Source organism: Penicillium hordei (genome assembly GCF_028827395.1).
Source record: "Penicillium hordei strain IBT 12815 chromosome Unknown utg000005l_segment0_segment0, whole genome shotgun sequence".
NCBI classification, from domain to species: domain Eukaryota; kingdom Fungi; phylum Ascomycota; class Eurotiomycetes; order Eurotiales; family Aspergillaceae; genus Penicillium; species Penicillium hordei.
This window is the reverse complement of record NW_026623146.1, coordinates 816,473-829,107: the sequence shown is the minus strand read 5'-3', so window position 1 is coordinate 829,107 and position 12,635 is coordinate 816,473. Positions and strand designations below refer to the sequence as shown.

The following is a 12,635-nucleotide window of genomic DNA, read 5'->3' as shown; positions in this document are numbered from 1 at the left end:
CTTTCAATCCCCCTTTGAAAGTCCGATGAGGCTAAACAAGATGGTTTGCTGCACGGTTCCCCTCCCTGGAATGTCGGGGTTAATGGCGCAGAGCTGTCCTGCCTTCTCATTCGCTCTGCCCGGTTGGTGTGCCGCATTGGGAGAGGTTGCCAAGCCCGGGTGTCGGAGTAGTCGTGGGCGACGAGGACAATTTCGAGCTTCGTTGGAACCCATGATCATTGGCTGTTCTGTTGGCTAATTTACCAACGCCTTGAATCCTTGTTTCTTGTATGGAAACAAGACTTTTTCTCTGCCGTGTTCGATTGGATCCTGACTTTCCTACCAGGTGAATGTCAATCTCATTTATCCGTCCGGGTTAAGGTCTTTAAAGAGCCAAGATATATGCATGGTTTCAGAGGCGTCATTTTGTTTGTGGTGAAACGAGATCAGCGTTTCGAAATGTTTCGATATGACATCCAGAAGTCAGTCATATGTCGCGATCCATCAATGAGCAAGCACACCCTTCAAACAGAACTCGCAATCTCGCCAGTCACTGTTTGATCCACTAATGCGGCACAGCACTTTCTAATTTCAGTCGGGAAATTGGCCCCAGAAAACGCTTGGACCGGACTCTAACGCCGTTGGAGGCCCACAGTTCCACATTTTAATATGAAACAGGCAGTCTCCACCTCGAAGCTCTAACCCGATTGTCAAACCTCCTTCCATTTGCTAGAGACCAGATACAGCTAATCGCCTTTAGCCATGGCCAGTTGATGTTCTTCTGTTGGTGCAAGGTACTGCACAGGCTCTCTACGAACGCAGTTGATATCTTAAGTCATTAAGCTTAAACTTGTAATCTCTTGGACCAATAAATTCCAGGTGGGGTTTCACTACTGTGTCACAGTCGTGTGACCACTTACAGTCCGGACACACCACCACATAAATTGACCCCTGAGGAAATGCTTAGTAGAATGAAAGCTATTCCCATCAATGTTAGTCTTCAACACCGATTTTGGGTGTACAGAATGGTAGTCATCCAGCCCTCTTCTTGACCCAACAAATCTGCGTTCATATTGATTCCTTGAGACTTTGGTAAATCGTACAAAGGCCACGGGAATATGCTGTTACACATCGTGGTAGAGTTGCAATTCTTGGATCCCGGTTGCATGTTCTTATCAGCAATAGCCATGGACCCTTTACGCAAATTCCAAATGTGTGACTGACCTATCTCCGAAGGATGACTAAATTTAATGTGTACTATAACGGTAGTCATTCTGACTGTTTTGGGGGAATTGAAGCTTCATAGGTTGTACAGTGTCTGCGTAACCCAGCCTGTGAATCATGGTAAGCCACTGTGGACTTGGCGTATAACTAACTCCCATTCCCGGAAGTGACAAGGGTAAGTTTAATCTAGCAAGATTTTAAGGGCCAGAGGACTGACTTGACAAACTCGCTCCAAGTTGTTCATTTATTCTATTTGCGAAACAGCATGCGCTGCCTATGGAAGATTTTCAGTTGGCCGAAACGCCAGAAATCCGAGGACGAGGAAGGGCAACCGTTGAAAACCTTTGACAGAGTAACTCTGATACAGTCATTAGAGAGCACTTGGGTCAGTGGGGTCCAGGATGCTCGGTCGACATCTGGTCTTCAAGAACGCTATGTTAGATTCGGAATTGGAAGTGCTGGCAATATGCGCAAGTCCTGCTTCCCTTTCCTAGGTATTCATCAGCTCTCAAGTCTGTTAGATTTGCCTCTTACTGACGTGATATGGATGAACGGAGTACTTTCTCATAATGGACGAGACATAAGAATAAGTTCACATTGAATGACGTTGGCATTTGGTATCAAGGTCATCCATGATAAAATGATAGATTCATCTCAAATCGAGTTGCAGGGTGTAGCGGAGCAAATACCTCTAACCTAATCGCAGCAACGATAGAATGAAATAGCAAGATGATAGTATGCATCTCTCCCTAGAACTTCTATCAACACTTTTTGAATGAGCTTAGGAAGGGAATAGCGGACTTTGTATACATGTTGAGACCCAGCCACAACTGTGAGCTGCATAGGTTAATATACTGAAGGTTTAGTCATACACACCCATGTATATTCTCTATCATTTCTCCAAGTAGAAAGGGCCATCAGACAAACACGTCGAAATGTCGCACATTACCTAAACTCGTCGACTGAAACCGCTCATTCTAGACCTGTGATACTGCTTAATTCCCCCAGGCAAAGTAGCAGGGCAAGGGGATCAAGCAGGCGCTTGGAGCGAGCACTCGTGCATTACCAACCTCTGCGGCTTAGGGGCCTTCATAGGCAATGTCAGATGACTCACGTTTCACTAGTAACTCGTGAGTTGTATCATGGCAGTTCAAAGGCCCAGACTGCTTCTGAAAGTGCAACTCCGATGTCAAATCCATCAAACCACGTCCTTTACAGCCCGTTATACGGCCATATGAGCTACTGGGCATACTAGGTCAGATGGGATAACGGGCTGTAAAGCGCATGGATGGTTTGGTTAATTTGACGGCGTAGTTTGTTTGGAGCAGCAGTCTGGACTTTTAGACCTCCTTGGTACAACTCACGAGTTAGCACGGGGTTATATTCGTGAGGGTGTCTAGCATTACCTGCTCAGTCCATAGTGGAGGCACTAGTACCCAGAGTGGATAGTTTGCGACGGGTATTAGTCGTAGAAGTGGCAGCAGACGGGGGAAGATCAATGAATTTGGTGCTTGGGACTACGACTCGTGCGTTAGTCGATCGCGAAGTATGGACCGGTAGGGGGTTCAAATTCGTAGAGTGTGCTCAGCTTACAGCGAGCATAGAAAGCCCTGCTATCAATAAAGGTGACATGTTTGTTGGGGGACGGGCTACTACTATGGAGGGGAGAAAGTAGATCAAGAATCATTGATTTATTCATTCTAGCAAGCCAGGTTTATATACTCTGTAAAAACCATCCGAAGAAAGCTCAGTCTATCAGCAAACATGCATGCATGGGATGCTCCATGGGGATCCCAACGATCTTCATCAACAGACTCACGGGGAGACTGGCTGGCCCGCTTGGCGAACGAAAAGGGAACTATGACAACTCATTATTAGTACCGCAGTGTACAGAGCCAAAAGAGCAGTGAGAGAACAAAAAAATACACACTGATAGTTCTGAGATTTGGTTGCACGTTCTGTGAAGCATGCTTTGGCTGGTTGTCATTCGTGTGAACATCGGAGCTGTGCCAGCGGCTGGCCGGCTCTACGTCGTCTGGGAAAACTGCACGGTGTACTTGACCCAGCGCGAGCGGAGCTTTATCGGAGCTGTACTCAAGGTGCCGTCCCACATCTGCCCATATGCAAATAGGCCCTCGTGCTATATGGGTGTGGGGAAAACCTCGATCTTGATTCCAAGTCATCGCTAAGACACTGGAAATCTTCATTAGTTGCGCTCGTTGTAGAAGGATTATTCTCACACACATACTCCGTCCTGTAATCGGTCCTGTTCTATTTAGGCTCATGGATTGACATTCATGAGTAGTAAATATAATCATATATAATGTTAATTCACGCTGGTGCTGCCTCCAGGTGGCTATATTGGTTGGCCGCATGGAGAGATTGTTGAAGGCAGAGAAAACCAGCTACCATGAAGCTAACTATATAGCTTTGTGGAAACAAAGGAACATATCTGAGAGAGATGGCTGGCAAAGAGAGAACAGGCAAAGCCGTTACAAAAGTCAAACGAGAGGCAAACGAAAGTTAAGACAAGCACTGCTCAAGACCCCAAACAACTATTCAAGCCTCAGACACAACCGGGAAGCATATGTGGCAACTTTCGTGCTAAATAAAAAACGGAGTAATTATCCATGTTGGTCTCAGCGATTCTGAACTCTCAAGGCCCTTGAAACAATGTATAGTGGATGCTATCCATGTCAGTGTCTCTTAATTTGTTTATCCATAGCAATCGAGTTAGAAGCAAGAAATACTCATTTTAATAAGAAGAATGAGTATCCCAAACAATGTCTAATAAACCAAAATTGAACTCGATCATATCTTTCATGCTCCCTGAATACAGCCTTATGTTTTCATGTGGTGTTCGGCCCGCGAAGCCCTAGTTCCAGCCACTTATACCAGCAAGGGAGAAAAACAATTGCAACACCACACTGCATTGAATTGGGACCATTGACAATTTTTTGGACACGCCCTGCTTTTTTTATTGCGTACCGCAGTCATCTAGGATAGCAATTGTTGGCAATTATTGCCTGGGGACCCAGTGTGGAACTTGTACGGGGATGCGAGGCAAGAGTCTAGATTATTGTTGCATTATAGATCCGGGGTCTGGCAAGACATCCAGGACTATAGTTTAAACTGTTACCATAGAGATTATAACCTATTTAGATAAGAATTAAAATATTGAAATAGAAGACGATCTGGTGTGAGACCTGGTGAGACTCGGGGAGATCGCCAAAAAAACAAGGCCAAGCTTTAGGCGATGGATGTGCTGGTGATCGGGCCGCGAAACACCTCAACGATCTCCATAATGGTTCCTCGAATTTTGATTCGATATCATCTTGACTGTGATTCATCAAATTAATAGTGTCTGGGTTGAAACTTCTTATTTTAATTCGTCCCTATTGGCTTGTTGAGTGCAAAGCTCGACGTGGTGGCTGGGGTGGCTGGGAGACGTCACCCAGCACTATGGCAGACAAAAGCCCGCTGGGCAGCGATTGCTGGTCCTCAAAAAAAACCCCTTCGCATCTCAAGGGCGTCGAGGAATGCTTCTAGATTGATTATTGTTGCGCGTGGGATCAATAACCAGCCAGCATGACGAACCCGATGAGAAACTTCAGCCTGCGCAATGTTAACAGTACGTGCATATAAGAACCCCCGCCCCGTTGTCTTTTTAACTACAGACATCGCACAGATTTCAGAAGACTCAAGTCAACTGACTCCTATATAGCAAGCAAACCGCAACTTGCCCGGACAGAATCTCAACAATCCGTGGCTGCATCAGACGACTACTATTCATTCTCAGACCGTGCTCCTTCTAGTCCTGAGAGTCTAGCAACAATCATGCGATTCAGGACTCCAGACTCTCATGCACCATCACCCGCCATGTCGCAGATAAATCTTGCCCAAGAAGATCGCGAGTCTCAACGCCCACCAACATCCAGCACAGTCCGGTTCGTAGAAGACAGACCGGGTCACATCAGCCCCATATCCGACGGGTCAAGATCAAACGAGGCTTCTCACAGATCTCCCAGTGACTACCCGGGACCAGCTCCAACTCCAGGCTTGGACGATTCACCATACGTCCGGTTTGCAATCGATCAGCTCACCCAGGACAGAGCTCGGGGTGTCCAAAGGACAGACTCTATTTCCACCACGACGACAAGTGATTATCCATCTGATAGACTTGTATGGGACGAGGGACTTGGTTATTTCACCCGCACACGCACCCCCATTCGCCATGACACGCCTCCAGTGAGACCATCGTATACATCTCCTTCACCACAGGCTTTGCCGCAAAGGCCAATGTCAGTGGATCCCGAGTCCTTCATGGCCGTTGATGCGCCGGAGCAGAGCTTGTTGTACCCCCCCTTGGACTATTTGCCGCTTGTTCTTCGGCCCTGGGCTTTGGCGCTCACAATATTTTGCTGTCTAGCCATGATAGCGGCTATAGTGTTTTGCAATGTTTGGTCCCGTGGTGAGAATGGATTATGGAACTACCTGCGTCAAGGTGACTCGAGGTATTTTGTGCTTCAGTTTCTACCACAGATTGCTGCCGCGCCCATTATAATCTGGTCATTTGTCATTCAGGCTGCGGTATATCGCATAGCACCTTTTTCAATGATGTCAGCGGAGCGAAAGGAAGGCCTGGTAGTGAATCGTCTGCCTATCCTCTCAAAAAACTTCATCCTCCCCGACTTCTCCCATTTCCGACATGGCGAGGCTTTGTTTGGATTCTCTCTGTTCACAATTTGGCTTTCAAACTTCTTCGCCATCCCTCTTCTCAGCTGTCTTTTCCAGGCAAAGTACTATACCATAGACGGAGAAGGTGTCTGGAGATGGGCTTCTGTTCAACCGATTGGCTGGACATTGGTGGGATTATATGGTGCCTTGACCCTAGGTCTGATGATGCTCTTCGTCCGTTTCCTTCGTGGCCGGTCTGGCTTGATGTGGGATCCCGTCAGCCTAGCAGATTTGGTCTCGATCATTCAACGGTCAAACATTCTCCACGATTTTGAGCACTCTGAGACAGTCCCCTCAGTTCAAGAATCACTTGATCCCCGAATCCTTCGACTGGGCTACTGGAAACTCTCAAGTAAGACCGAGGTCTTCTACGGAATCGGCGAAGTAGATGCTCCCGTACGCACCCCATCTCTCCACCAGACTGGCAAAAGCCGAGAGAACCAACCAAACGGACTTGCCAAGGTTTGCTTTGATCTTGAGAACAACGGTGGACTCGCCAATGACCCAAATGAACACCACCTATACTCGCCGATCGCACGTTATCGCTGGACACCTTGGTTCCTTCGCAAAATCCCAGTATTTATTTGGATTATCATTGTCTTCGCCCTCTTCGCCGCTTTTGTCGCCGTTAGCTTTATCAACAACGCCATCGTCAGCGGCTTTCCTCCCAGGCTTCCAACACTCCCATCGACGACCGCATTCTCCTCCTCTAATTTCGTTTACAGCTTCATCCCCGCATTAATCGGCAACGTCCTCTTCCTCGCCTGGCAACCCGTCGACGTATACTTCCGAGCTCTCCAGCCATACGCCGAGCTCTCCTCCCCCAGTGGCGCATCTGCCGAACGGAGCATTCTACTCTCCTACCCATCCTCTTACCCATTCCAAGTCACCATCCAGGCCGTCATCAACCGCCACTTTAAGGTTGCATTCATCTCTGTCATGAGTCTGCTATCCCTCGGCATCCCCATTCTCGCCGGTGGCGTGTTCATCGCCCTCTGGTTCCCCTCCCACGACGACATCCGCATTGCTACCTTTTTGCCCGCATTCTACGCTTTAATTGGCTTCTGTGGCCTATATGCCATATCTTTCGTGGCAATCTGGCCTGGCCGTCGTCGCTATCTCCCCCACGACATCACTACATTGGCTGATCTGATGAGCTATCTTTATCAGTCGCCTCTTCTGTCCGATAAAATCCTGCGCGAGCCCAGAAGCAAAACCGACCTCGTCACTCGTCTTATTGTTGCTCCGCCCTCGGAGCGCCAGATGCCTTTGTACGGCTTTGGCATCTATGTCGGTCGTGATGGTAAGGAGCATCTTGGTATTGATCGCTTCCATCGCCCTGGCCGCACTGATATGCTCATTACCACGGGTAATATGAAATAGTTTTCCTTGACTTTTTGGATAGCATCTTCCGTCATGCTGTTATGATTTGCATTTTTATGAGCACATATTGACGGTTGTTTCGAAGCGTGCTGAATTATGAACATATGAGAATGATTTTTTGAAATGTTTTGGAACGATTTTCGGTTTGGACCATTGTTATTCTGACAGTTGCATACTCGGCGTTTTTGCATATTTTATATACTTCCGATTTGATTGGCGTCATGTTTTAGTGATACATAGAAGATAATTCGTTCAATGACAGTCTATATCTACAGTTTCCCGTTGAATTCATCGCCCAAGTACAATACTCGGACAATACTTAGAAAAAAAGGTGTCTCGAACTTCTACACATGAGAAATGTGACTTGTAGAAAGACATGACGATTAATGAATTACTATCATGAACTTGGCTTTCTGTCCTACACTGTCGCGGCTGCACTGTAATCGACTTGTTCTATGAGATATCCGAGTCAGCCGATGGCCTAGCCCTAAAAACTCCGGTTATAATTCGGCCTTGCCTATGATATAGCCATTTGTTGCTTCGTGTGGTCGGTCCCAGAACGGGAGATTCCTAGCTATTCTGTCTAATTGGTGGCAATCGCGTCATTTCACATAAGATAAGTCCAATCTCCACCAAATTGTTGTATGTCAACAATAAAGGCCGCCAACCTTAGAAATCCTCAGTGAGAATTTGGTCACGTGCAGATCTGCAGTCTCCGCCTCCGCACGGATTTGCTTCCTCCACGCGAACAGCAAGACAACCCCTCAGATACAGTGCTTTGAGTTACATTGCCCTCGCGGAAGAAAATCATACCGAATCATACCGAATCATCCTCCATTTGATATTACAACAACTCTCGATCTCTCGACGATTCTCCTTTTCCAACCCATCCAGCTCTGCATCACCAACAAAACAACACTCATTCTCACACACACCGCACATAGCAATGGTCTCACTATTCGGCTGGGGTTCAAGCCCAACTCCAACCCCGGAGTCGAGCCAACCAAAACCTTCAGAAAAGCCAACACCCGATGAATCCGCAACCCCAGCACCAACACAAACACAATTAGCGCAACCACCCTCGCCGCAAACAAACACAAACCTCAAACTCCTCTTCGGGGGAATGACCTTTTTCGCGCTGTCGGTATTAGTCACACGCCGGGCCTTCCATAAGAAACGCATCTCCTGCATCCCACCATTCTACACAAGCTCGACGTACCACCAGCCGCACTCGAACTCGGCAGGCGATGCATTCGAGGCTCTGAATCTGGCGACTCTCAATGTGATCTCGTTTGGACTGATGGCCGGTGGCGCGGTCGGGTATGCGTTGAATATTAATGGGCTTGAGGATATGCGGAGATTCGTGCGCAATGGGTTGCAGGGTGGTAGTGATACACCTGTGAAGAGTGATGAGGAGCTTGAGACGGAGGTCACTGAGTGGGTTGCTAAGATCCTAGGTGATAAGTTTGAGAAGCAGTTGGAGAAGGAGAAGATGAAGAGGGCGTTCCGTCAGGATAAGAGTGATCAGGATACTCAAGAGAGTAACTGAGAGTAACTGATTATGGACTCGAAATACTTGTACAAACACCACTCCCTACACTCTACTCATGATTTGATACCAACTGTACATTATATGCATTTACTGGGCGTGGATTACCGGTTACAATGGAATGACACCCGAAACGGGTGCGAGCAAGTGTACTTGTACAGGTTCATTAGGTCGTAATCTTACATGGGATCGGCCACTCAGTTGTGGCTTAGAAGGTGTTCATCGCATACCCTCCCCCTCTTCACTCTCACTTCATCACCCCCTCAACAACCACCCCGTATCGTACATTCAACCGTCCTGAATTGATCAGGAACGGTCCATGTCCTCGTAGCGCTGGCGTGCGGTATCCTTGGTCTTCTCCAGGAACTCCTCGTACCGGCCCCTGGTATTCCGCCCAGCTTCCTCAGTAGCCTCACCCAATCGACTTCCTTGCGCACCCAGTCCCACACCCTGGGCATAGATTTCAGTAGGAATCGGCTCGGTCACACCGGTTCCTTGAGCACCAAGGCCAGATCCTTCGGTCCAGCCCATCTTGCTGAGAAGGGAAGCACCGATCGAGGTAGTCTGCACGGAAGTCTGATCCTCTGCTTCTTCTGGTTCGGGGGCCCTCTGGCGGGCATTGGCATCATCACGTCCGAACGCCTGGCGACGCTCCTTTGCGCGGTCTCGGTATTCTGGGGCTTCTGGAGCTTCTGGAGCCGCCTGCACTATATCCTGAGCGATACCCGCCTCCTTAAGCTTGTCCAAGGCCCACTTCACCGCTTCATCATCTTTCAGTTCCTTCTGATGGTATTCACTGCTACGGTCGTGTGCGTAGAGCTCTTCCGGGGTATCAAACTTGCTGAAGCACAACAGGCACCAATTCCGCTTTAGGTCGGCAAAGGATCGAGGTGATGGCGGAATCCAATATCTTTCCTCAATTTCGTCGCGATATTCGTCTTTACTGCCTTCGTAGTTGGGAGTCGGCATGGGAATGATACCATAGATAACCAACCAGCATACGCCGAGAATTCTCAAGTTGACATCCTTGAGATTTTCGCGGTGGATATCACTGGTGCGCTCGTGGTATCTGAGATGTCCCTCATTCACAAGATCTTGCATGCACAAGAGGCAACGGAGCTTCCCCCAGTCTGCAAACGATGGAGCCGGTGGAGCAACTGAGTCCGTCTCCGGAGCTGCCAAGTCAGTCGCCGGGGCAGCAAAGTCAGTGGTCGGAGCTGCTGAGTTCGAGCTCTCTGCGAGCTTTCCAGCATCATCTCTGCTGATCCCATGTAGCTCAGCGTGGCGGTCACTCCAGAATTGGAGCTGGGATGGCATTGCAAGCTTCTTAGTACTCGCACTGGTCGTGGCATCGGCTTTTCTCTTTTTTCCCTTATCGGAGTCTTTTGTGCCCTTGGCTTGGCCGTCTCCGGGGTTGGAAGTTGTCTTGGTGGCTTTCTGCTCCTGTGCGGCATCGTCTTCTGCTGTCGACAGCACCAGTTCTGTCACGTATGCTGCATCATCCCAGTACATCAACTTCAGGGAGCGGTTGTTAGACGGGCTGAACGTGTAGTAGCTAGCACCAGATGGGGCGTTCATGACAGGAACAAATACTCCGCCGTGAATGTAGGTAACCAACACCGGCTTGGAGGAGATGGTAAATTTTTCGAAAGAGTTGAGCCGCATCATTGCATCTTGTGCGTCCTATAATGTCAAAGATTAGTGGGAGAGAAGAAAGGTAAGGGTGTGAATACAACAAGCGTACCTTAATTCCCGCGAATTCTGCGAATCCGTAACGCCAGCTTGCGTTGGTTTTGCGGTCACGTACAAGTAGCACGCGATGGAGAGAGCCTTCACGGGCCCCCAGGTTGCTGTCCCCAGTGGTCGAGGCTACCTTTGATCCCTTCTTTTGATTATCAGGAGCACTGTCATTGTTGCCGGAGGGCCGATACAATTTAGAAACTCCTTTTGCAAGAAGCTCCTCTGTGACAGATGCCTCCAGGCCACGGATCAGGAGGAACTGGGAAGGCTGGGTCTCAGGAGCAACATCATTGTCACCATCGTTAGTTATCTTAGGAGCCGGAACTCCAGGGGGGCCGGAAAGATCCATATCTGTTTGGATGGTTTAATGTTAGAAGAAGAATTGTGTGAAGGGTGGCAGTGTACGTACCGGGTCGTGGATCACTGCACTTGAAACAATGTGTACGTGTGGAGAAATTGAGAACGAGACACTGATTTTGTAAGCGCAGAACAATACCTAGGTACCTAAGTATCTGGGTACCCCCTCCGATCTGGGAAAGCAGGTTTCCTGGGGTCACCGCGTTGACTTACCTTTCTGCAGTTCCAGTCACTTGCACGAGGGCGGTCTTCTCTCTCACGGCTATAAGCGATGCGCACTTGCGTACTTCGGTCGTTGGTGGGACCATAAAAGAATATGTAAGGGTGATTGCGTTCGACAAATTCGCGTGATGCGTCAATCGTGGGAAATCGCAGGAACCCTAGTTGCCGCGACAACTCTGTTGAACACAATGTCAGGTTAAAACGATGCAAATTCTCCAACCGGTCGTGCACTTTCACATACTCGTCTGTCGGTCACGAATAACCCTAATGCTATCTAGGCCGTCGGTGTGATAAGCATTTCTGAGTTCAGCTGCGACCTGTTCATGGATAAATGAGCGCATTGTCAGCATTTGTCCTTAATAATGCAGATATTCAAATACTAAATCCGAGCACTGATTTTGATAACTGACATCTTCTTCTGCCATGTCCGCCGGAAGTCCATCCATCATCACTTCTCGGCTCACCTGCCCCATATGGGGCTGACCTCGACGAGGGCTGCGACTTCGGCTTGGATTGCCACTCGCGCTTCGATAACCCTCATGGTCGCGGTCTTTGTATGTGTGTCTACCCCTATGAGGAGATGAGCGCGAGTTTCGACGGTGATAATCATCGCGATCATGGCTTCTGTAGCCGTGTCCAGATTCTCGGTCTCTGGAGTACTCGAGTCTGCTATCGGCTGCTAGTCTTCGAGGAGGCGAGCGTGCACGATCTTTATCCATTGATTCAAATGACGATCAAGTTAGCCACAATTCCATCAATTGGAGAAATTGACCCTGCGACGAAGGCGTGTATGGCCTTTTGCACCATTGACGTGCGGGGAGATGCTTACCAGGCGAGCGAGATCGCGAACGATCATCATACATGCGACCATCGCGATCATTTCGCGAAGGAAAGGGACGACGAGCGGATCCCGAAGGAAATTTCTCATTCCGATACGGAGGCGCCATGATGAATGAGCATTTGAAAATCAATGAACAAGAAGATGTGTGGACCTGTCACCTCCTCCCTTCAACTGTTCGAACCACTGAAGCTACGATAACGATAACGGATCTATGGTCTCCGGCATTTCATTCACCCGTGGGCACGTGGGATAATTTACTGCCTGGTACTGGCGACTTGGCGCAACGAAGTCTCATTGGATTATTCCCCACCGCCATCTTCACCGCCGCCATCCACCCGGTTATACTGTTATACTATGTTGTATTGAGCGATGAAATGAAAATAAGCTGAAATGAAAAAAGGAGGGGAAAAAAGGGATTATTTGGTCACAGAAAGTTACATTACCTCGCCATCCCCACCCTCGCCATCCTCACCCTCAGCGCCGCTGTCATGCCAATTCTTCACCGCCTTCGTCTTCACCGCCCTATGGAAGACTAACTAGAGTGGATCTAATATTCTGCTTAGCAATATTATCCAATGAGAGCGGATGGCATACTTCGTCGTG

General features: G+C 48.5%; 4 protein-coding genes across 4 annotated transcripts; 2 read left to right on the top strand and 2 right to left on the bottom strand.

The window, feature by feature from the left end:
- Positions 1–3: 3 nt before the first annotated feature.
- N7537_009272 (uncharacterized protein) lies at positions 4–213 on the bottom strand (the record flags this gene model as incomplete). The annotated part of the gene is made up of 1 exon (XM_056900326.1): positions 4–213. The coding sequence occupies one exon, from the start codon at positions 211–213 to the stop codon at positions 4–6; it is 210 nt and encodes a 69-aa protein (XP_056748994.1).
- A 4,578-nt stretch (positions 214–4,791) lies between these two features.
- On the top strand, positions 4,792–7,323 carry N7537_009271 (uncharacterized protein; the record flags this gene model as incomplete). The annotated part of the gene is made up of 2 exons (XM_056900325.1): positions 4,792–4,834; positions 4,928–7,323. The coding sequence occupies 2 exons, from the start codon at positions 4,792–4,794 to the stop codon at positions 7,321–7,323; spliced, it is 2,439 nt and encodes an 812-aa protein (XP_056748993.1).
- A 946-nt stretch (positions 7,324–8,269) lies between these two features.
- Positions 8,270–8,872, top strand: N7537_009270 (uncharacterized protein; the record flags this gene model as incomplete). The annotated part of the gene is made up of 1 exon (XM_056900324.1): positions 8,270–8,872. One exon carries the CDS (start codon positions 8,270–8,272, stop codon positions 8,870–8,872), a length of 603 nt encoding a protein of 200 aa, XP_056748992.1.
- A 306-nt stretch (positions 8,873–9,178) lies between these two features.
- On the bottom strand, positions 9,179–12,138 carry N7537_009269 (putative G-patch domain protein; the record flags this gene model as incomplete). Its single annotated transcript, XM_056900323.1, has 7 exons — positions 9,179–10,555; positions 10,617–10,963; positions 11,022–11,082; positions 11,183–11,367; positions 11,433–11,508; positions 11,602–11,900; positions 12,021–12,138. The coding sequence occupies 7 exons, from the start codon at positions 12,136–12,138 to the stop codon at positions 9,179–9,181; spliced, it is 2,463 nt and encodes an 820-aa protein (XP_056748991.1).
- Between the last annotated feature and the right edge of the window lie 497 nt (positions 12,139–12,635).